The sequence below is a fragment of the Battus philenor genome, unplaced genomic scaffold, assembly GCF_028537555.1.
Source record: "Battus philenor isolate CCGP_79_NKW_IND1 unplaced genomic scaffold, ilBatPhil1.0.hap1 SCAF_16, whole genome shotgun sequence".
NCBI lineage: Eukaryota > Metazoa > Arthropoda > Insecta > Lepidoptera > Papilionidae > Battus > Battus philenor.
In genome coordinates this window covers 10,819,654-10,846,088 of record NW_027181678.1, presented here as the reverse complement: position 1 = coordinate 10,846,088, position 26,435 = coordinate 10,819,654, and the positions used below count along the sequence as shown (strand labels likewise).

The 26,435-nt window shown below is 33.3% G+C and overlaps 1 protein-coding gene across 4 annotated transcripts in view; it reads right to left on the bottom strand.

The window, feature by feature from the left end:
* Positions 1 to 265: 265 nt before the first annotated feature.
* Positions 266 to 26,435, bottom strand: part of Eip63E (cyclin dependent kinase Eip63E) — a 108,318-nt gene continuing 82,148 nt past the window's right edge. For all 4 annotated transcript variants that reach the window (XM_068762060.1, XM_068762063.1, XM_068762061.1 and 1 more), the window contains exons 4-11: positions 18,274 to 18,479; positions 14,393 to 14,484; positions 7,755 to 7,929; positions 6,628 to 6,752; positions 6,143 to 6,279; positions 4,399 to 4,538; positions 3,127 to 3,388; positions 266 to 2,823 (exon numbers count right to left, since the gene is read on the bottom strand). In XM_068762060.1, the coding sequence (XP_068618161.1) occupies positions 2,756 to 2,823; positions 3,127 to 3,388; positions 4,399 to 4,538; positions 6,143 to 6,279; positions 6,628 to 6,752; positions 7,755 to 7,929; positions 14,393 to 14,484; positions 18,274 to 18,479 (1,205 nt within the window). In that variant the 3' untranslated portion in view covers positions 266 to 2,755. The remainder of the gene's footprint in view (positions 2,824 to 3,126; positions 3,389 to 4,398; positions 4,539 to 6,142; positions 6,280 to 6,627; positions 6,753 to 7,754; positions 7,930 to 14,392; positions 14,485 to 18,273; positions 18,480 to 26,435) is intronic.

Genomic DNA, 26,435 nt, shown 5'->3' with positions numbered 1-26,435 from the left:
TATCTACTCATTTCTTTTTAAATCTCTTGCACTCTGGGTGACCTTGAGCCTAAAGCAGTACAACCAGATTTTTAACATAAAATGATCAGCATTTTATATACATAGAAATAGTCGTCATAGAGAAGCTTTGGTTAACGGGTAACGCTGAACATAAGGTATAAGCGAGCGATTTATATATTTCATACCGTTTTTATAGGTCATCGAACAGAAAAATATGAAAAAACAACAAAACATATGAGGAGGCTCGGTAAAAATAAACACAACATCCATTTAAGAAATAAAAATTTTATTATTATCAGTTCAAATATCATATTTACAATTATTTAAATGATTAAAAAGCACATTGTTTACATTATAAAAAAATAATAAACTAAATCAGCAGCAGAACAATTTCGTGATACAAAATATTGTAAATTCAAGTTAATAAAACATAAGATACCATGTTACATCATTAAAATAATAAAAAAATCTCACGTAAGCTCCCGTGTATACAGCAATACGGTGACAGCTGTCAACTGTCACGTTTGACTTTTGTCTTACGATGGCGTTTGACAGTGACATTTGACAGTGCTTGACCAGTGTTACTTTAGCACTTCGGAAAGCATACAAATGACAATGGCAACTTGTATACGATTGAAAATAACAAATCGTACCTATTCATATATATTTACAAATTTATTTTCGTCGCACGACTTCATTTAGTCTCTGGGCATATAAAATAAAATGCAAAACAACTCGAACCCCTACAAACGAATCATCCTATATAAATGCTTCACGTAACGTAAACCCTAGCAATATACAGGTATGTTACATCGCGCCAACGCGCTCAGTGCCTCACTCAACGGGTGAATTATTTTCTTTCTCTCCATTACACTTACGACATAATCAACAACTCATATACACTAAAGTATTGCGTTTCGGAAACATTACATTTACTTACTAATTTGGTGTTCGAAACCGAATTACAATTTAACTACGATAGAGGAGTGCAAGGGGCGGCATTCGACCAACTAAGTCTCAAATTTGTGACCATTTTATAAACGACTTACGTGTAACAAATGTATGAAAAAATTTTGAAATGTGTCTAAAATTTATATAGAATAATTGGTCTTCTGCCGCCCTCACTCGATGTACATGTCTCTAAAGCTCTGTATAGGCATACTACGCTAAGGAGTACTACACTTCCTAGAACATCTCCCAGGCACACTGTCAACTCGACGCGACTCGTAATAGTGGCAGTGCTGGTGACAATCACATTGCTTTTCACAAATCATCTATTTTCATATGAAATAACATAAGATATTATACAAAATTCATTTCTTTCATATTTTTCAAAATTAATTACAAATTAACAGACGAATAATAACAGGTATATTTATTATAATCAGGTGTACATTAAACATAAATTTTAAGAAATGCGTGAATATTATAAAAAGGGTGATATTTTTAAACATTTTTGGCTTTTAAATGAAGGGGCGTCGTGAACAAACGCTTTTAAGCAATTTTATCTAAGTAAATCACAAAAAAAAAATACAAATTGACTATTACAAGCGTTCCCTTAGTTAATTTTTACGAATTATTCATTCCATTGGCACAAGTTGGTGTTATCGTTTACAATTACACTATATCAATATTATATTTCATAAATAGTTTGTATTTACTACAGAGATTAACATTCAAGTTGGCAATGCGCCGGTCGGCTCTACGCTGTACCGATAAAACCTAACCGTGAGGGACCACTAAAATTTCACTAAACTGGTAATTTACTAGTCTTTAGGCTAGACGGAACCTACTTCCTCCTATACTACCCTTTACTCTTACAATCGGATTAATTTTAGTATAGTTAAAATTCATCGAATTCCATATCACGTATAATATACAGTAGGACGGTCCCACACTTCATAAAATTGAGATCTCACAGTAATAATTTCGATTAGACGAATCAATTCGCATCCTATCACTGGTCGCGATCCATCGCTCGCTATCAAATGAAAAATAATAGTCGCTGCGACGGCGGAGAGGCAGTGCAAGCGGCGCGTAGCGGGTATGTCGACTGTTTGTTTATTGCCGCACGAATTTGTTTTCGAGCACCGTGGAAGGAATGTGTGCATAAGATTCAGATTAAAGAGGAGCGGTGTCGGTACGCTCGCTGTCCCGGAAGGCCTATTTCGAAGTAGCTCCCGTTCACAACTACGGTAAGAATGAATTAAGAGGTCTCCTAGTATGTATGTTCACAAACGCTTCAACCCCTAGTATAAATAAATATCTTCAAAACTTTTTACCAAATTATGAGCATATATCCAGCATAAAAATCTTTTAAAATAACTCGTCATTCTCTTCAATTATAGATATACATACATGGCACGCTGCTCTGTTCAGATATATATATTTATACATAAAAATCGTACACACCTATCAGTTTACCTTGTCACCATAGAATAATTGAATTATATGGATGGATATTACGTTAGAAGCTTAACAAGCGCTAATATAATATTAAAGTCGAAAGCAGTCGACGGATGGACAAACTAAACGGTGCTCAACTGAAGACCCGAGTGGGCATTGGATGCCCGTCCATTTAAACTAGACGATGGTACTATCACGAAATTTTGGTCCACCGAAACATACCAACCGGTTTTCGACTGTCCCCATTAAAACTATAGGAATTAAACGTACTAACTAATAAGGTCCGCGCTCGTGTACGTGCTGAGGAACGAGAGTAACAGATTCATCTAACGGTCCGGCTCGGTGGTGCTCACTTGATGGCCACGTGCCGCGTCTCGGGGTGCAGGCACACGCCCTCCACCGTGAAGATCGACACCTCTGCAACAGAACGTTTAGTTACACTCGACTTATAAGTAGCTGTTTAATATCATCGCACCGTGGGATAGTCCCCTCGGGTACTTTCCAATAGAAATGTTTAACGTCTACCGAGTAGCAAGTCTAAGAAGAAGTTTCTTCTGGAAAAGTCCTCTTAACTTGTCACTCGAGTGAGATGCTGCCTAAGTAATCTAAGAGCTTCCTGTTTTCGCAATTTACTTTACCGGCTCAGAGGGAGCTACAGTAAAGGTCATGGTCTTGGAAGACATTTGTATGTGTGCGCGCGTAAGTGTGCGTGCGTCTCACCGTCGGGCAGGTCGCGCAGCCGTGGCGGTAGCGCTGCGAAGTAGGCGTGGTGCGTGGCGCGGTGCGCGGGTAAGCGGCGCGCGGGCTCGGGCTGCAGCAGCGCGGCGGCCAAGCGCTCGGCGTCGCGGCCCGCATCGCGCAGCCGCGGCCAGGCTGCACCGAGAGCGCGCGCTGGCGCCGCGCCCCACCGCGACACGTGCTCGCGAAGCCCCGGCAGCCGCGACACGCCGGGCCAGCTCTCCTCCGTCGGCGTGCCCACAACCTACATTAAAACAAACACACATATATCACTACAATGTACCGCATTTATTAACTTTTAGACCTAAAAGCGGACCTTTGAACACTTACTCAGATACTATTCCCGATTCGAATCTAAAAAACCTAACACGTCACTCGTTGCGAAAACTTGGGTATACCAATGTACAACTTACTGGATATGCTCAAGATAGAATCTACTTCAGAATCTTTTGATGAGCTGGCCCAGCACATTGTTGTAAACCTTAAGGTATTTAATGGACTGTGTAGTACATCTTGTACAGAATTTATTAATAGTCTGATAACAGTACCAAAAGATTAGAAACTATTGTATATAATAGTCGCGTGACACGCAGCTGGAATAAGAAAGGTCCGTGTCAAATAGCAGCAAAAGGAAGGAATAATACAGTGTGCAAAACAACATAGAGATAGGAAAATAGACCCTAAGCACGTCCCATTGACTGAATCATTTTACCTCTGCCCTAGAAATATCATCATCATTATTTCAGCCGTAGGAAGTCCGAGTCTTCTGTCTACCGTGTGGATGGAAATCTCACGCTGCTTGCCGGTCCATGGTTAAGAAACTGCACAGTCTTTTTGCTAATCCACTAGGCTATTACAGTTACTTTCGTTGGTATAAGTGCTATCATGTATCAACTCTACCTTATATTGTACACATGCCATATGGAATACTATATCACCACACCCATAGCTTCATAAAATTCAGGAAAAATTTTAATGCTTTATCGGCTGATATCTACTCTTAAAAATAAAAATTTATGCGATCGGTCAGTTGGAAGTGGCCTGCATCCAAAGTCTTAACCTCCTCAACATTGATCGTCAGTGGTACGTCTTGAAAAGTTCAGATCAACAGTCGTAAATTTAGAAGCAATATTTTTATATTAATTAATAAGTTTAAAAAAAAATATTTCATTTCGCTTTATAAACGACTGCATAACATAAACATTTTCATACATAAACCAACAATTGTAAACAAATGTATAAATGAATACAAACCTTAAATATTTTCTCGAGCTGATCATGCGTGTCGCGCACGCCGGGAAACGTGGGCACCCCGCACAGCATCTCCACGAATATGCAGCCCACGCCCCACATGTCCAATGACGTAGAATACTCCGTGCTTCCCAACAGCACATCTAACCAAACAAATTTTCGATTTATAATAATAATACAAACACATATTTTATTTTGAAAACAGTAGAATGCAAATTAATAGTTTATACCTAAAGAAAGCAGTACACACTGGAATTTGAACATTATTAATTGCTTATATAGTAAACAAAATATACAAATGTCTAATGGATTCAGGCGTTACTTTGCGAAGTCCATCCTAAGTAAGAAAAAGACTAATATATAGCTACTTTCGCTACGCACGCAAACCGCTACGCATAGCGGAAGTAGCTATATATTAGTCCTTTTCTTACTAAAAATATATAAATGACCTAGAATTTACATTTGATAATAATTACATAAATGACAAAATTTTATTTATTAATTTATTTTTAAACTTATAAAACATTTTTGAATAACATAAGGCATTCACTGCGAGGTAACCGTTTGGGCATTGCAGAGATAAATAATAATAAATAATGGTTTATATAACCCAATAGAACCTATCCGACATTAAATTGTATTAAATAAAATGTATATATTAACATACTGTTTGAATTACAAAAGAATTCGTCACTCAATCTTTTCAAGTCTCGGCAACCGTGTGAAAAAAAATTTTTTTAACTTAAGTTTACATAGGTAACATGCAATAAAACTGGATTTCTCACAAAGATGACCTGTGTGCGAATTCTCAATCAATCTAGCCCGGGGTTCGCTAACGCAAATTTCTTTTAGTCATTAAAAACATGTATTAATATTCAGGTTTTACTTCCTCAATTTCCCAAGCTATTCATCATTGTACATTTTTACTTTCACTGTTACGGATTTTCTCACATTAGGAAAATCTCAGCGACAATCTTTTCCCGTGGTGACGTAGCGCATTGAGACGTAATCGTCTTAAATCAATACCTCGAGTGGCCGAAGTGAAATAACTTGTCCTTTTTGGAGCTTACGTGAATGGTTTATATAGCCCTTGCGAATACCATGTAGGTAATAATTTATCAAGCGATTCGCAAGGGCTATATCTGAATTTATGATTGTTCAAACCTCTAGTACAAGTTAGCACGTTAAATAATTCAAAATATCTTTATTTACACACGCATTTGAATCGTCAATTATTTTTAATATTATAAAAAGACAGTGTATTCAGTCCATGAGAAAGTAAGCTTTACGGATTTGCTGAGAAGAAAAAACGTACTAAAAAGTTGATGGTTTCTCTTTTCGAATAAAATTTAATAATGTTTGGCGCATACATCAAAATATCAACCCTGCAAACGAGTCAACAAACCCATAACATTTCGATCAACTAAAAGATAAAATACATTACGTTTATTAAACATAGAAACTTTTAACAGAACTCTTATTGATCATCTATTTTTTTAAATCTATTTTATTTTTGACGCTACTCTGCTCTCGAGGTGTTATAGTTGTGTAGAAGAAATAATTTATCTTGAAAGATAGTCTAAGTCTAAGTCATAATAGAAACTAATTTATCTTAAAGACAAAATTCACAAGTCGTACCTTTACGAATTCAAGGTAATAAAAATATCTCTGGAAAATTTATAAAGTATTATGTATATTAATTCACTTGATTTCTTAAGAATTTATGTGTTTATATAAACAAACAAACCTGGCGGTCTATACCACAGGGTGACGACCTCGTGCGAGTACGTGTGGCTGGGCACTGACTTGGCCCGCGCCAGTCCGAAGTCGGCAAGCTTAAGTTCGCCGTGAGAGCTTATAAGAAGGTTCTGCGGTTTGACGTCCCTGTTAAAAATAATGTTACTTTTAAAATTATTTTTTAAAACTTAAAGATTATTAATTCATCACATTTTCAACGTTTCAGTGGTATTAGAAAAGTCACCTTACATCATTAAACGTCGCAGTCTTTCACTATCAGTTCGGTTTTAGATATCTCTTATGTCTTTACAGTTTGCGGGCTCACTTAAACCTTTGAACTTTAAGGTACCTTAACTTAAATAATATCCAATCTCTCTTTGAGTCAGAATTATGAGCCTTCGCTCTTACCGGAGGCCAACTTATAACTATATTATAGTATACAGATATTTAATTTATAAGTATTAAATGTTTTCATATTTCTTTAGCTTTCGTTACCTGTGTAAAATCCGTCTTCGGTGGCAGTAGGAGAGGCCGCGTAACAATTGGAACATAAATAACTTGACATTGTGATGGTTGAGTCCGCCTGGGTGCCTTTCCATGTACTGAGATAAATCTGTGTCCTACAAATATTCCAGCCATTATTAGTATAAAATTTTACATTTGAATTTCTACTAAACAGAGCATTTAGAAAAATCATAATCATAATCTATGTTCAAAAAATTAAATTAATAAAAGTGCCGGTACTTGTATACTTGTATAATACATACAGACGTAGGGCCTGTGTAAGGTAAAGGGACGTTAGATATAATCTAGTAATGTAAAAATTACTATGGAGAAATGACTATTGGAAAAAAATAGTCTAAACTTAAGTTTAGTTAATAATAACTATAAAATAATTTTCCTCATTATAATTTTGATATTAAAATTTGTTATAAAAAATAACCCATCAGTAAATGACTTAAATATTTTCTACATTTTAACTCCATACATTTTCACGAGTATTTTGTTCTACTACATAAAAATAATATAGCTCTCTAGCAGATGAATCTATCAACAATTTCTACCAAAAATTAATTATTAATTACAATTATAGTTTGTTACTCTCAGTAGGCCGGTTTTGATTTATAACCGAAATTATACAGATTTTTTAAAATTTACAAATTCGTCAAATTTTATATTTCTGTTTTAAACAATGAAATAACCAGAAAAATTAATTTTTGTGAAATAAATTCCTGCGGTTTCCGACATAGCCCAACGGATTGACAAGTTGCAAGTTGCCACTTTGGCAGCAAGTAGGCTAACTTTGCGAGATATAATATGTTCATCTCGCATAGTTAGCCTGCTAGAGCTTTAAGGTTTAGAAGTGAAGACCATGGATCGGTATGCGCAGCGTAAACGATTACCCAGAAGGTGAATATATGACTTAGATAAGGTCATAGGAAAGAAAATGCTGGATGCAAGACGTTTAAGACCTTTAAGACCGTTTAAGAGTGAAAATCTTTGGGGTCTATGGACATCTCACGGCTTAAACGAGGATGATGAATGATGATGGTAATTGAACGTCAGCAGCTTGCAATGTTGTGGAGTTCTGGGAAAAGAAATGAAGTTAACTCATCACTCACCACAAATTCGAACACAAAGGTGAGGGTCTCCCGCGTGTGCACGATGTCGTGCAGCGTGACGATGTTGGCATGCTTCAGCTCCTTCAGAAGCGAGGCCTCCCTTATGGCGGTGAAGGGTGCGCCCTCGTCCTCTTGCAGTCTGATCTCTTTTAGCGCAACCACTTGCTGCGTTAAACTGTGACACAACATTTACCTGTTATTTTTTACAATTAGTTTTGAATGTATATTTGTGTAGCTCAACTGAAACGTACATTTCAATTTGTCCTGCTTTATTTACAAATACATAAACATATAAAAAGTTATGTTTTGTATTTAAAAGTTCACCTTTAACCTATAAGGATAAGGGACTAAGCTACTAGTTAAGGGTTATACCAGAAAAATATATCTATTCCGATAAGATTACTCTTACGAATCGAGCAATGGTACCCCAACAGTAGAGGACTTTGACTTGCAATCATACGTAACGGATTCGATTACCGGGATACAATCTTATGTAATTCACACTTATGCAATAATTATATAGGATTGCCACTGCTCGCAAACGAGTTTCCAGAAGATAGTAGCAGCGTTCTCTGCTTAACATAATACCACACAGGCAGACAGACAAGCGTTGCTATTATGGTTTATATCTCCCCATTGACATCTATGGGGGAAGTCTGTGCCGCGCAGTAGGCGTCTATAGGCTAGAACGACAACTCTTACGCTTTCTTATTCATAAAGGCATCTATTAAATAAAAAATATTTCTAATTTTTTTAAAATAAAGTATTTTTTTTCAGAACCGTTAGCCATGAAAATAACTCTTGTGTAAAGGTGATCTCTTATAACGATTGTATAATAAGGTTTTATGTCTATGTAGTCTTTTTTGATAAATAAAGAAAATTTATTTTTAACTCTTAAAAAATATTTAAGCTCAATGATATATTTTCTTAATTATCATGACACTTTATGTTATTATTATCATAAATTGGATTGAAAACCTACTTAATAAGTATAAATTATGTATTTGTTTATATCTACATAGGTGCCACCGCATTGTAATATTAAGATTTCGTTTTAATTTTTTTAACGCAAAGAGCTATAACATCTGTCTACTTCGAACCTATTTCGAAACCGAAATGATCAAATTAAGTTATTAAATTACTTATTGAGAAAATATTGCCAGTAATAATATTACATTAGGGAAAAATTCAATATGCTAATTTTACTATACGAAACCATTTCACGTACAAAGTGAAAAAAAAATAAGAAAACTTTCCCGCTGCGGAGGAGAGAGCAGAAAAATACTTCATTAAAAGTGAAATTCTAAAGGAGTTGCCAGTTTTACGTAATTATTTTTTACTACCAGAAATATAAGAAAAGCGAATTAAACACTGCTAAATACAAAGCCAAATGATATTCTTTTTCTATCATTAACGAAGACAAAAATAAATTAAAAAAATCAAGCCCTGTGGCTGCTATTATAAAAGTTTAAAAATAAACCTGTTCTGGAATTTCCATCTAAAGATTTAAAAAGATATTCTCCCTAGAAGGTGCTTTAAATGTATTTATGAATTTTTAACTTAAAATTCTATACGCATATACTATTTCTAAAAACATAGTTAGCTATGTTCTAATATAAAATCTAAACTTTCTATAAAATTTTTACTACACAGGTTTCCTTTGAATTTATTGCAATAATAATTTTACTTTTCATCACATACAACAAAATTGGTTGAAGCAATATGTTTCTTTCTAATACATTATATCACGCACTCTCTGTACGTTCGCAAACATGTAACATTTAGATCTTTTACAAGCGTGTAGCTTACCTTTCATATATTAAAAATGAGGATGAACATAACATTTTCAAAAGTCATATTATAAATGCTGTTTTTATATTATTCACTCAATAACTGAAAGGACGTTTCCTACGTTCGCATCAAGAACTTAAAAACACGTTATCCTCGTTTTACAATTGTTTTAAGAAATAATTATATCCTGATAATGTGTTTCCCAAACAATTAAATAATCAATAATTTGTTCTTTTTTCAGGTAAATGTATAATAGGTCGTTTGTCAACAAACACCTTTAAAGTTTACAGACATATTTTAATAACCCTGTATAAAATGATTGCTTTGAAATATGTTACATTAACTTATTTTTTCTGTTGAAATGCCTTAAGCCAATAACTTCTAGCAGTACAAAGTCTGCACACACAGATTGTCAATAATAATTAATTTTAACAATTAGTAACCCGAATATTGAAAACGCTTTTTCATAACTTATTATTACGTTATTATTTTTGAAACCATTATTTCAGAATAAAGTTTACCATACGTTAATTGACATCAAATGAACTACACATTCACCTCTCTAACTTTTACACTTATAACAAATCACCTTGCATAATCATTGTAATAAGTTAAATTAATAGAGGTAAGATAAGTTTAAATATAAATTAATTTAATGGAGTCATTAATAAACGTTTCGCATCGACACTATAATTACTGTTCGTAATCGTCGCCGGCGAACCTCCCGCGCAAACGGCTCGCTAACTTTGCTTTATTCGCGCCAACTTCGTAAAGCCTTAATCACTCAATTAAAAGTATTCCCGAGCGATCGTAATCGATTCGGTTTTCTAATCGGATTCGATATTGTTCTCCTAAAGTGCTAACCTGGCACATTATATTTATCACCAAAGAGTATTTTACTGAGATTTTAATGTAAGCCTTTAGTCCAACTTTATACATACATTTCGAAGAAATTACTATAAACAGATTGATTGCTAATATATGTAAAATTCTTAAAAGGGTAAATGTATAGCGAAAATCTTTAAAACTTTTAAACCTATTTCCAATTACCGTGTAATAATCGATACTGAAAAATATTACATTATTAATTTTTACCTTAGAATACGACAAATCTAAAACTCCTAGTGATTATTCGTAAGTTATTCATTATTTCTAATAACATTGATTAATGAATAGAGTGTACCAGACATTAAATGACAGCAAATGGGTTAAACGTTGACCCATTTAAAACTTTTGCACCAATAACCAATCAAACTGTAATTAGATATATTTTTCTATTTTTCATATTTTATATACATTAGATCTTTTTGGTGAGAATATATTTAAAAGAGTTGTGCATGATTGAATGTAAATTAGTATTGTAAACGCACGAGAAAACCGGGTAGTCTGATCAATCAAGTCAATAACTGGACTCTATTACTAAAGTCTTGAGGAAACCAGAGGATAGACTGATATAGAAAGAGCTCGTCAATTCTATAAGGGCGTTTCAAGGCGGGTACGGGTACTTTTATAAATGAAAAAAAAAACTGAGAAGAAAAAGATACGCCTATGAAACAAACAACTATGACGATAATTGTATTTTGAATTGTTAAGTTTGCTAAGGTAGTTATTAGGAGGACCGGAAAGTAATTTTACTTTTTTAAGTTAAATTCACACGGCTAGATTTTAACAAGTTTTTATTTAAAATTAAAAATATCTATATATACCTTCGCTATCAACAACCTTTAGCCATTCAGAATACAAATTTTCAATGCCGGAGCGGCAAAAATTTTTCAGTTTTTCTGTAAAATATGTCGACAGAAGCGACATTGCTTTCCGGTTCCACTAATAAAAATCTTGTACAAAGAATAATAAGACGAGATGCGTTTTACACTTTGTTTATATAATACATTTACACTTATACTTAGTATATTTCCAACATCAATGGGGAACTTATAGTACTGTCATTCGCCACAAAGCCGCGCTACAAACTCCCCAGGGCTATGAATACGACAATTTGGTTAGTAGAACGAGCTCATTAACACTCAACGAAGCAGCCAATTCACGACACTCGCAAGCTATGAATTCTCTAAATTCTATTATTTCGTCCCCTTCCTGTTCGCGCTTACAAAGTTAGATGCCAAGTGACTTCCGCGTTAGAAGCTCAACTTGCGATTGAATTACGTAAGAAATGTCAAGTGAATTCAAACGAATCTAGAATTATATCTTCTATATTTAGCGTGCTTGCAAAAATCGCTAATTGTTACTCAAAACGCAATACTCAAAGGATTTTATATACTGCCTAAAAGGAAAAAAATGATAAGAAGCCAAATCCTTCTGTTTCCTAAAACAAATTACAGAGTGATGTGAAACTTTTACTTCTTTATTTAAAGTAAATCAATATCAAAAAATGTCTGTTAAAATTAGAAATTAAACCAAGAATATCTTAAATATAAAACATAGCTAGGAAAATATTACAACGTAATGGTGTGATTATATTTCACATCATTAAAATCAATAATTAAAGTGATCTCTTTGAAATACCTTAGCTAATAACTACAAAAAGTCTAATAAGTCCGTCTGTTAAATATTAAAAAATGGCAAATATTCGGTACATTTTCATATATAGAATAGAATTAATTTAACGTCACTTGAAAACTTAGAACTCAAATACCAATAATAAATCTGACAAAAAGTTAAACTTTAAAAATACTCTTAATTTAATTTCAATATACTTTAAATGTTCTAAAGTATTAACTTGTCCAAAAAAATATTTTGTCAATATAAAAACAATATATCTCTACTTTAATGACACGCAGACAGCTTAAAACGATCTTTTCCTTTTCTTGCAACACTAAAGAAAATTACTTGCATAGAAAACGTAATTATTTTTTTTCTACATACATTACTTCGCAGTCTTCCAAGAGAAGATAAATATAATTTGAAAAGCTTTTAAGCGGAAAGCACGCGTGAAATCAGATTTACTTTAGCACAAAGTAAACATGGAGATCGCGGGTAGGAACAAGTGAACGAGGCGCTTTGCATCGCAGACGACTGCAAAGTGTTTTGGTTTGTAAAAGGAAATCTGAAGTCATCTCGCGCAACGCAACCGATGTATCGAGAAACTTCGATAGCTTACAGTCGTAAAAGTAGCCCAGTGACATTTAAAGGTATTGCTTTCGTGCATTAGTGTTGTACTATTTACGAGCAAATATCGATTTATGATATCGATAAGCAGTAAAAACTAATACAAAGCAGTTTACAATTTTCATTTATATAATTATAATACAAATAATTTACATAATAGAAGTCTCGGCTTTATGAAATAGCTTTAGCCGCTGGACGTAAGCCTCTTTCAATAGATTGAAACGGCTTACATCCAACGTTTTCCTAGTACCTTAAAAAGGTCATCTGCCCTCTTGTGTTTAAAACCTTAAGATCCTGTTCTACTAACTACTATCGTCAGCTAATATCAGTAATTAGCATAATGCAGGGGAAATATTTATGAACTGTACGTACATTATCCAATAATGTATTAAAACGGTTACATAACGCTATGTAATGAGTAATCGTAAAAACCGTAGAACAGTACGTTAGACAACCGCCTAATCAAATTTGTAGTTACGTAGCGAAAGACAAGAACTGTTATTTCCACATAATATAGAGTCGCAAGCTATTTATGCGGATTACCCGGCACGCTTCAAGGCATCTCTTTGTACGGACGGTCGCAAACTGAATCGAATTGACGAACTGTGGCGAAGTTCTTATGTTCATGTTTATTTAAAATCGGCGAAGTGAAATTGTAATACTCTTCTAGCGAGATGCTAAAAGATATTTTAAAATAATGTATTTTTATTATTACGCAAGTTTTCGATTTCATAATTTTTTCAAAATTAGTTTGAGACTGCGAACTTATTTATGCCATCTTTATATCTTTGCTCGATTACTAAATGGGTTAATCGATCAATTACTTATCTGTGTGACATCTTATATGTATAAAGAGATTATTCACATGTACTATTTGGTCGAAAAGTCAAGTTTGTTTAATAATTTTTTCAACGACTTAAAAAAGCGTTATATATTTTTTCTAACAAATCCCTATTTAATGTCTTTGTCCCGACGACGTCGTTGTACAATTTTCCATTTATTGGTACAAGCGATCTTTATCTTTATGTTCTCTTTAAAAAAAAACAATTTGCTGCTTTACAACACACAAGGTAATTGAAACTGGACTGTGAAATTAGCAAAACAAAGTGAAAATAAAATTGTATTTAATTTGCGTTGATTTTTAGTTAGAAAGGGAATCCTCGAATATTGATGGCATGGCGCGCAATAAGAAACAAAAGTGTTGCTATCTTTTAAAAGAAAAGAAATTCTCAAACAAAAAATTAAGAGTCGAACCCAAAACAACACTTTTGCAACCTCGAAAATTTAACGACGCAAACTAAAAATCCGTACTTATTAAGCAGCTACGCAACTTAGAAAAAACGCGAAATGAAACGACGTAAATCGAGGATATTAGTGTATAAGGATTACCTTCGCTTTTTCTTATTACATTTTCATTTCGTTATTTATTATCTCTGAAAACATTGATTTTTTGAAAGTATCTTACAGTAATATGGCAACCAATGAGCTATACACTCACCACTTCAAAGGTTTTACACCTACGCCCAATCATCCTATATAATACATAAACTATTCGCCGGAACATTACTAAAGAACAAATGCAAAATGTACACGCCATGCTATTGAACAGTAAAGGATTCTATATAAAGTATTCATTGGACTGTGCCTATCAGATAAATTATCCAACAACCTCGTTTGAATGAATATAATTAATATAAATGATACAAAACATCAATACGTACTTGCTGTAACCTTTGTAGACTGTTGCATAGGAGCCCTCGCCGAGCTGCTCCAGTTTCATGTACGCCTCGGATTTCCCGAACGGAGAATCACCCTGTTGACAAAGACGAGTGCGTTCATTTATCACATGTACGCGACGTAGCGCCACGCTCGACTAATCTTAATTTATGACGCCAATACAAACACTTAAGAGTGCTAGAGGCGTTTTAGCTGAATTGACTATTGATTTATGAATTGGCATGTTTGTATGTCGATTGCCTATTAAGATGTTTCATATCTAAAGTGCACACGCTGTACTCACTGCATACGCTATGCATATGCATTTTAGATAAGTAATTATTTCTCGAACCTTATGCCTAACATGATATTATTGGACTTTATTTACATCGTCCATTCAGTAGCAAATTAAAAAATACCACTATAATAAAAATCATATATATTTTCTAAGGTCATAACTATATTATTATTAGGGAATTGCGACTAAAACACACAAAACACACACATTATTTTTATATATTTATAAACATTTTACAATGCGATACTTTATTTCATGGACTGTTAACTATGTTTTTGATAAGTTGTTTTTATATTACGTATTTCATTCACCATGTAGGCTGATAGACGCCCACTGCAAGGTATAGGCTTCCCCCAAAGATTGCAACGATAACCATTTATTATTAAGCTTTATTAAACATATTTTTATAAGCATTTTAATCTCGAATTTTAATATTAATGATAATTTCAGGTACAAAATACTCAACAAAGTTAATTAAAAGTAATAACAGCATTAGATGTTTCCATTTTGAACAAAGAAACGCAAACAGTGTCGTGCAAAGAGGAAAGGAAATACAAAAGGTCGCCTGGTGCGGTTGTTTATAACGATTACTTCAGTGAAGTATCACCACTTACGGTCCGCTGGTACACAGCTTTGCTTTCTTCGCTCGCACCAGCGTCCGTGTAAATATTTGACTTGTCTAATGCTACTTTGCTCTATGGAGACGTGACGTTCAGGAGCGCCTGTCACTATTTCTGCTGCATTTCCACAGGTGATTAATTGTTTAGAGCCGTAGGGGATAGGCACCTTTGTACTCGCAAAGATAGAGTTAGCGTTTCCAAGCGGCATATGTTTTAGTACTTAACTATTTTTACATTCAGATTCACGTGCGTAAAATGTAGACTTTTGCTTTCGCCAAATTAATACATTACGTTTATTATGTAATAACTCCAATACTTTCATCGGTTACTTTGTCGTTCAAAATAAAATAAAAACAACTTTTACACTCATCTGTTTGACAACAAGTTTAAGCCACTATTACTAAACTTATTGTTGAAGTTTGAAATTACTATTATTATGATACACGGTAATTTAGATTTTTATTTATTATGGTAATTGACAGTTTCAGGTGCACACATTGTATTTTCTTTGTTATTTTTTTAATGGAAACAGTTGAAATATAGTTTCATTATTATTATCACTATGATTTCAGTCGTATGATGTCCACTACTGGATCTGGACCTTGCCTATATATTTCCAATAGAGCTGGTAGGAAGCGGCCGGCATTAAGCGTTTTTTGAAGACTTTAAAGAAGATCTGTCCACGTTGTGTGTGTACGTCCTGCACTGCGCTGGCTGGTCAGTGGTCCCTACGCCAGAACCTGGATGCCTCAGTGGACAGCTCATCAAGAATAGTTTATGGTAGCGAAATTATGCTTAATCTTTTTAAAAATACTTATTGTACATACTATAGTAAAAAGCTGTAACTAAATGACTCGTTCAATATTATCTTTAGTTTTAGTTCAGCATTACAATTGACATTTTTATATTTAACAAGGCAATAATACAAGCATAAATTTTTAAAATTAAATAAAAAAATAACAAACACTATACAAAACATTTCCCGCGCGTGTGACAAAATAAGTAATGGAACAAATATATCGCTTTTCATCGATCTTTTGTTTCCGATACGCGGAACATTGCGAAACATTAACGCAACGCGGAAAACGTTATAAATTACTCTCCAGACGTCATGTTGCGACGTTGGAAGCGCTCACGTTACGAACACAACGCAGGATAATCTTTCGCCTGTCCATTCCAGTGAAAGTTATTACAAATGGTCCTGGGAACAAGGGGTCGCTTCCAACATACTATACGACTTTATTTCAACCGGCGACTTACTTTATTGGCGTTTAAAACTAGGAGAGCTTCTCTACAACAGCAACGTGAATAAAATGTTTACCCTACCTTCTTTATCTGTAGATAATATTAGCAGAGTAATAAAGACTATTTATTTAGCATAATTAAAACGTTTACATATACTGTATAATTAGAATGAGAATATTAATAGCGATTATTGTAGTTAAGCTTCGCAGATTACTTGTTATCAGTTCTTATTAACTTACAGTGCATGATTCATTGTATTCGATAGTGATTTCACACGCTTAAAATCATTATTGTAAATAACATAGTAATAAGTTATACGTAATATTAAAATTTAAATTTTTATGTTAGGTCAATGAACGCAAGTGACAATACAATTTTTATCATATTTTCATCTATTTACGAAATTTAAGTTGAAAATGATAATTGTATGAATAAATAATTAATGGATTGTATTGGAGTTGGTTCCATGTATTTATTTATTTAATATTCTTTTTTGTACACGCTAGGATACATTTAAATAGTTTCATAATAATAAACAAAATAGTACAATGGGCGGCCTTATCACTCGAGGCAATCTCTTACAGACAACCATAGGATGTAAAAGGTAGAAGTATAAATAATGGGCAGTTAAGGTATATAAAACATACGTGCATACAAACATACATAATAACTATAATATGATGGATGCGCAACACCGCAGTTCTACCTATGATCAGGAGAAAAAACGATCAAAACACAAAAGATATAAAAATAAAATAAACCGCAAAGTTTTATTTAAATAAATATCATCAAAATGTTTTATAAGAAACAGCTTTTTCCAATTTTTGACAAGACCGCCTACCAATTGAAAAATTAAAGAAAGGATTTTACTAATTTACGATGTGGTTGAATCAAATAAGTTTTTAACTTTAAGTTTAAAACGAACCTTCGGATTAGATCCTTATAAGTTGGAATATTGTTAATGAACTTATTCTAATAGAACCGGAGAGAGACCAGTAGACTTGTTCAATTTGAACGATCGCTTAAGCTCGGCCACTCTGCTATAAAGCCCCAGGAGGACGACGCGATCTTAATTTGATTAAAAGCAATTCACTATGAATGCAACGAACAGAGGAAGATGACTGTAAAATGATCCTTTCCAACTCTGTCGTCTTGTTATTAATAAAGACTCTTCGTACAGCTCTCGACTTATATATTTCAAGCTTTACTACTATTATTTACTGAAAGATGTTATGCTCGATTTCCTAATCGTTCATAAACTTAATATCATATCACTATTGCCCCCTAGTAGGCGCTGGTACTTTTCATGAGGTCGGTACCGAGTACAAATTCAAATGGGTGACGTTATGAAATAACAATTTCAATAAATTAACATTTTCATCTACCTATCTCAAATGTCTTCCGTATAATTATGGCGTAAAAATGTTAAAAAGGTAACATTTAAATTTTTTTTACTTGTAAAAGAGCGGTGGTAGTAGTAATTACAAAACGAAACTTAGTCTCAACTAGCCATTAATCATAATGACCAGAATATACTAAATATTATATACTAGCTATACCCTGTGCGCCTTGCTACGCCACTTAGTAAAGTAAATTTGAAAGAAAGACGTTTCACAAATATTCAATTCATTTTGAGTCATTTTACAAGGACATACAGACAAACATTCATTATTATAAATATGGATATGATCAAGGTTTAAAAAAAATTAAGAACGTATCTCACCCCAAAGGCACTAAACCTCTTCGTGCGTCGATTGTTGTGGTCGTGCGGTCCAAGGAAGGCCTCGGACTTGGGCCTGGGTGGCCGCTTGGGCCTCATTACTACCCGCGCGTCCTCCCGCGCCCCCTCGTCTAGAAGCTTCGAATCCGATGACACTGACAGCTGTCTTCGAACGCGGTACTCTCCGTTGCCGCCACCACCGCTCCACTCTAAAACAATAAATCAGAAATACTTTTTAAATAAAAGAAGTAGTTATAATTAACTCATACAGTGTTTTTAAATGAATAAATATCTCTACGGTTTTTTATTAACTATATCTCGTGTATTACAATGTCGTCAATAAAAGTAATCATTATCATTACCATTATATGAGCCGATAGACAACCTGGTTTAGAGCCCCTAAAGACAATGACTAGCTCAGCGCGCCTACGTCGGTTATTTTGGTTTGGCTTCGATTTTAAAAGCCTTCCTAACCTGTGATTGTCTTTACAAATAAAAAGATTTATTAAAAATCATATCGTAAATCTTAACACTATCGTTATTTAACCTTGTAAACATCAAAAAGTAAGATATTTAATCTAAAAAAAATACATTTAATGTTCACTAGGTTCGGCGATTCAGAATCTCCGAATTTCATCGGTCTGGCACAAGAAGCTTAGTTCAATGACAAACGTCGTAGTAATGATAAATATAAAATAACAATAAAGCGTCAAACAACAACAAGCGACTGCAAAAAGCTGCCGGCAAAATTCCCGCCACAAACGACCTCCAAGCAAATTAATACAAAAGAAAAAGGAAGCTGCGAAACGGCGTCGCTTTATAAAGGAGCTATTTTTCTCGCGGCGTCATCGTATCTCAGAAGCGCTAAGAGTCGTTACACAGAGAAATCGTTAGCGACAAAACAATTTATTACGATAATGTTTAACCTTTTGTTTGAGTAGTATTTATGTACGTAAATGACAAAAATATCGTGACATGATTTGCTAAGCGCAAAATTCAAGAAACACTCGATTGGTTGGATGAATTGGAAGAAAAAAATATAAATTACAGAACAACTATACTATGAAACAAAATATACAAATACACTTACATATACAAATATTTTTGCGTTTAATCGTCATTTATTATATTTAAATAGATAAATAAAAAGATCACTGTGCAATACGTTTTATTTATTTACTTTATTGTACTGCAAAAGGCCAATAACTTTTAACAGTACAACGTCTGTATGTATACTTTGAAAATCATATAACATACAAGTTGCTGTATTTAAAACAAATAATATTGAGTTTGACGTCATGTCTCTAAGATTATTACGTTTATTAAACACTCTTCCAAAATCAAAGTACAATAATAATAAGCATAACGCTCGAATATTTACATTTGTTTTTAAATATTTGGTTCAAAAATAGAATGTAGCGGAACGAAGGCTCAAAAATATGCCTACTCATCCGTCATTTATTAAACGGAAATAAATTTAATGGAACAGCGGAATAGCGTGCGCGAATCTTTTCCCAAATGCGAGTAGGTCACGGGGGTTTAGGCTGGGCGCGGTCGACCCGGCCCGGAAACGTCAGGATAACGATGTTAAAACGTAACTTTTTAAGAGCATTAAAATTATGTTTCGTAAAAATATCCAATTGTAATACAATAGTCTTTTAGTAGAGAAGACGTACCAACGAGTTAACATTACCAACATGTTACTTATGTTGCAAGTAAAAAAAAAACAAAATTTACATATTATTAACTTGCTGTATTACTTTCTCCAGAATCAAATTAAATTAATCAATATTATAAAAAACAGCTACGTGTGGCGAAAAGTAAATTTCTAACTTTTGAATCGAGGTTAAAAGAAGACCGCGTCATAAAAATATATACACGTGGATATCGTGGCTTTTATTTAGCAATCTTTCCATAGACAATTTATTCTGACATGTGTAATGTTTTCATAGAAAATAACACTCCTTGGGAATGAATTGTTCCAGGCAGGTATAGTCTTAGCCCATAGACGTCCACTGCAAGTTATGCACCTCCCCAAAGATATCTATGGGAAGATAAACCAAAATCGCCACGTTTGGCATTCCAGTTCGCGATCGCAATGTGGTGATACGGTATGCAAAGGAGGCTACTGTCCATCCTTTGGACGCTTGGGTGTGAGCAGAGGTAATCCCATACAAATAAAGTACATGTTAATTCTATAAGATTGTATTTTGGGAATCGAACCCGTGACGTACGGTCCCAAGTTTAATCCTCTACCGCCAGGCTGCTCTATATCACTGCTCTCAACCAGTTTCAACTCAATATTTGTTAATATTGATATATTTAAAAAATGATTATTAATAAAACTTAAAATTTTTGAATTTGAATTTGTGACCATTACACAAAACTAGCAAAGAAACAATCCAGCCCGTGAGTTCTATCACAGCCATGAATAATGTTGACATAAAACCGAATTTCCGTGAAAAAATTTCCGTGTTTCCGTTCACATATTAAAAAACTAACATTTAAACATAAAATGATAAAGGCGTTATCACTCAACGTTATATAAAAATGACAGTTCAATAATTCCTTTTACAATACAACACGTCACGCATGTTACATAAAAGACTATTACAACAATAATTAAAACTAACTTAATGGCCGTTTAATTACACTTTCAAAAACATATCCAGTGTGATCTATGATTCAATAGCCAAAAACGATATTAATATTTTTGTCATTTCATTTAAGTGTTTTACTACTTCAAGTCAGCGCTTTGTTGTTTTATAAATTGTAAAAAGAGGCATCGAGAATAATATTTATTTAATATCAACTGATATCGTCGTATCAGTAATAAATAGAAATTAAAATTCAAAACTGTTTATTCAAAATTTCATCTCTTATTGAATCTACCACCTATCTAGATATAAATGCCCGAGACATGAGGAGAAAGTAAAATTAATAAAAAAATAAATCAAAATAGTGCGTAGCCAAAAACACAATTCCCAAAGTTTGCTATCTTGTATGAAGTCATTTACAATTTAATAAACAACCCTAGACTAAAAAAAATGTTGTATATAACATTTTTTTTTAATCTAGCGAAAGCAAAGTGAGTGATTGGTTCTAGGTGTAAAAGATTATACGACTGCCTGTACACGTGCTTTTTATTTTAGATTTTATTTAATTCGACTTTGGACTCAAAATTACTTTGTGACACGCAGTACGTGTCGTTAGCTCAACAATTACACTGGCCATAGCGCTCATTAAAAAAGCACACAATAGTGTTTTCTAACTGTGTGGAGGTTTATATGCACGCTGAGGTAATTCTTGACATATGAATCCCAACATCAGTCGCCAAACTCAATTACGGGTTTTCATGTGATAAGTCACTTAGTTAAGACCTTCTGTAATTAAGCCTCCAATATGAGCTAAGACTGACGCTCCGTGGAAAAATTGGATCTTCGCTTTGTCGATTACATTGTCATGCCAACTAAAGAAGTCAAGTAAATTCTCCTTTGAGGTACAATAATATTATAGTTATAATTCTTATCTTAACAGAATCAACAGCTTCAGTAGCCATTACTGTTCATTCTGACCTGTTAAATTATCAACTCCGCTACCCTTCAAGGATCGTGATTAAAACACATTAGTCTGTAACTTAAAAGGATTAGTTCCAAAATGAAAACTCTGACATTTTCAGAGTTGTTTTTTTAATAAATTATATCAGGTGTTTGCTTTCTATATTCAAATGATGTGTTTATCCGACATTCCTCTCGGCATAAAAATAATTATAAGAAACTTTCACTATATCCACCACTGGCAGCATATTTAAAAAATAATAATATTATAAATAAAAATGGGTTCATACGTTCGTCGTATGAATTAATAAAAATTTAACGGTGTCAGAATAAGTCGTAACGTAAATTAATTAGTTGCCAGTCATCATTTCAATTTGACCGTGCCCGTATAGTTTGGTGCACCAAAAAGGTTTTTATTCATTTTCGGGTCTGCAGCTTTTACATACATATTTAAAATGATAGTGTAAATGATTCTTATGTACTGTAACACGTAGTTCATACATCATTGTACTTATATGTTTATAAATGTACGTACTTAATGTGTAATTGCTATTAATTCATAAATCGTTCACTGATTTAATCAACAAATTTATGATAGAGTTAATCTTACTCAATCAAAATAGGTAATATTATAATTAAAATAAGCAGTACTGGTACCGACGTTATAACGGATGATTCGATATAAATGGAATTTTAACTTTAAAGGTGTGAATGTGTAGCTCATTTGTCAGCAAAAAGGTACAAAGTTTTTACACCTACTTCCAATCACCCCTTATAAAATGATCACTTCAGAAATGCGTCAGGCCAATAACTTCTGGCAGTACAGTCTGCGGGAACAGGTAGTGAACAATAGTTCTGGTATGTAGTAATCCCAAGTTTGAAAACGCTTTACGTTATTTATAATTTCTGAAAGCATTGCTTCAAAAGAGAGTTATATTATATATATATATATATATATATATATATATATATATATATATATATATATATATATATATATATATATATATATACATTAATTGATAACAAATGAACTCCTAAATAAATATACAACTTTAAAGCTTTTACTCCTATAACCAATCATCCTGTATAACATTACATGTTGTTCATATAATTTTACAAGTATATTTCAGTATCTAAAACTTGTAGATTGTCAAGTAAAAACATGTCAAATAATTCGATAAGCTTTTGCTAACCCTACATGTCATTTTTATATCCCGGAATAAAAATGTTTATTGGGCCCCAAAGCCCCCGCCAATACCCCAACGCGCCCGCTGTAGCATTTGTGTAATTAAAATGGACAGAACCTGTTTGTCATTTGGCATTTAGTGGTTTCTGTCGGCTTACGCCGGGTTATGGCGCTTTTAAATATTTTTGGCGCCGAGGTGGAGATTAAGCTGCTGTACATTGGTTATTTTTATCTTAATAAAATACATATTAACTCTTTAATTTTCAATTTAGTTTAAGTGCAGACGACAATGATAACAGTATATGTTAAATGAATTGGTTTCAAAATTAAAACTTATTCCTAAAATAAAATTTATAGAAAATAAAACATATATTCAGAGAAAAAGGTTTAATAATGGAGAGAGAGAGAAATGTAATTAGCTTAAATTCACAAGTAATTACTTTATTTTGTTAACTTATTTATGTTAACCTTTTGTCATTTATACGAAAAAAAAATATTTCACAAATACTACACCAGAATTCTAAGAAAAAGTCAATTTGCCCCAATTTGCTTGATCGTATTATTTTAAGGGAACGAAGGGAGAACTCGATGAAAGCCGACATGTTAAAAGCAATATTTTATGTTCGTAAATACTTCATTCTAATTTAAGCGCTATAAAAAAAATTGGGAATGACGCTATCAAATCGACTTAAACTCACGCAAGATAAATGGTTCGGCTGTTATATTTTTACGAGCAGTATTTTACTCCGAAGCCCAATCAATAAAAACGTTTTAAAGGGCTCGCCGAAATTTATTTATTTATCGAGGGCAACGCGAAGTGCGCGTACGAAACAATTTTGAAATTTTCATTTGAGCTAATATGGAGAGAGATTGACTTTGCACAGGAAATGTGGTTCTTGACTTAACATCGAAGTCGCGTAACGCGTTTATCTTGCAAATGAAATATTACGTTTGATTACTATGTAAACACTGCAAATAAAAATCACACGTCGTATATTCTAACTTTTTTTGCCGAATGTTTCGGGTAAAAACAACTTCTCGGTTAGCAATGAAAATTTTTCAAAGATGGACACTACTTTAATGTTTCTTTGTATTTTATCGCTTTCCTGTATTCATGAACTTGTAACTGTCTGTCACTGTCTACATAATAATGAAAACTTCAATATGGATATACTTAAAACAAACTCTCAAATATGTTGAAGTTAATTATTGATTAAGGAAGAGAAATTAAAACACTTTTCTATTTGATCAAAGTTTATTGTACTGAAAGGGCACGATTTTATCAAATTACATGAATCTGAGTTATTCGTGTGGTAAAAAGTATCTTTCAAAGCGACAGGTGGATCGGTTAAGCCAACTTAAGGCATGTACAACAACTATCTTTACAGAAGACCGTTCGCACACTACGGGCTCCGCAATCTCATTACAATAAGAGCATTATTGCATCACGGTCTGTAAAGGCCCAGTCACACGTGTATTTTTAAATTGTTGTATAATACGTGCATAAGGACTTGTGTAATAATACGGCTGGTTAAAGATACGAAACACTCGTATCGCTATTAAATCAATCAATATATATCGCTACATTTATGTTTCAATAAAATTGAATCATGACACAACATTAACCCTTTTAGTGCCGGGAGCCGCTATATCGGCCCGCGCCTCGTAGTTATTTCAAAATAAATTTGTAATACATTATAAATGATCTAATTTCATTACGAGAGAATTAAGAAATATAGTTTTTCATTTAAACTCCATGGAAGACGACCGAATGTGGTGGTACCGAAATCTGACATAAAGATCGATGGTGGCCGTTCCAACGACATCCAAGCTGCGACGTCATTTGCTGTGTATTTGGGCCTTTATCGGACCCTTTCAAAATATATTTCATAATACTTAATCCATATTAAATTATGACGAAAAGATGACTTCTTCTATATGTAAATACGTTGTGTAAGAGAGAACTCAACTTTTACTATTTTTATGAATATTTATACCTTTTTATTTATATAATTCTTTAACGAGTAGAGAAAAACTAGTCAATGTTCTATACTTCATCTAAAGTACACTGCTTTCATCATCGTATCAGTCATGTAAATATTGTTTCTCCTTAGCTTTTCATGCACATTTTTCCAAACCCTAGTAAAACTTTGAAATTCGGCCGGTTATTCTCACATACATCTTTTTCGCCCGGCACTAAAAGGGTTAAATTTACAATAAACGAGGTAAATTTACAAGTATATAAATATTTTTTATATCACTGACACGAATAACGATCAACGTTATCACTATAAAACTGAAATGTTTACTAAAACGTCCACCTATAAAAAAAAATCTTGAAGCACATGGCAATCGTTTAGCGACTACAATAGAAAGAAAAAGAAAGAACCAAATAACCGCTTAATTACACGACTGTCCTTTTTTACTAAAAAATAGGGCAGTGGACAGTCATAAGTCAAAATCAAGAAATATCCAAAGAGTGCAACGACATATGGTTTGACAGATCTGTGTGTATGTTTGGAGTAGTAATGTTCAAAACATAAATAAATCGTGAAGAACAGACGAGTCCACGGGCGTACAATAAACACACGAAGAGAGTACTCCCCAAGGTTACCCCGCATGTAAAACGATGTCCGACTAAAGATAAATACGACCCAATACTGCTGCGTGTTTATTCATTCAGAGAGTTTTACAAGGTTCCCCTCCGTAGCAAAACAAAGCATTTGTACGTTTTACCTACAAGAAAACACTATTCTTTCTTAAAGTCGAATAAAAAGAAAAACGCTTAATTAAATACAATGTGTTTGTTTATTGATGTAAAAGTTTTAAAGGGGTGAATATATAGCAAATCACTTATAAATAATGAATAATACACCCTATCCCAACACAAAAGCTTCAGAAATAATAAATAATGTAATGGTAACATAGAACAAGCGTGTTCAAAATTTGAATTACTACGAGTACATATTAAAATTAATTATTTTTTACGGTCTGTCTCCTGCAAATTTGGCACGGATAAAAGTTATTCGCCTGTCGTATTCCAATAGAAAAAAAATAATAATTAACAAAATAGGGGTAAAAGTCTTGAAGCTTTTTGCCGGCATATAAGTTTTATTACCTATATTCAATTTCTCTGTATTTGGAATTAAAATGTATTCTGATACAACATTTAGTATCAAATTTAAAACAGAGAATAGACCAATTATATTAATGTATAAAAAGCCGTTAATTTATCGGAAAAAAATCGTTTATTTATCGGATTTAGGAAACCCAAAACCAGAAAACGAAAGGAAAGGTTTTTATTTATAATTAAATTTTAATATTCACTCTAATCACATTTTATATATATTTGAAATAGACTTAAACGTAAAGTGTAACCACTGACATCAACTACCAACCACGACTTTAAATAATGTTAA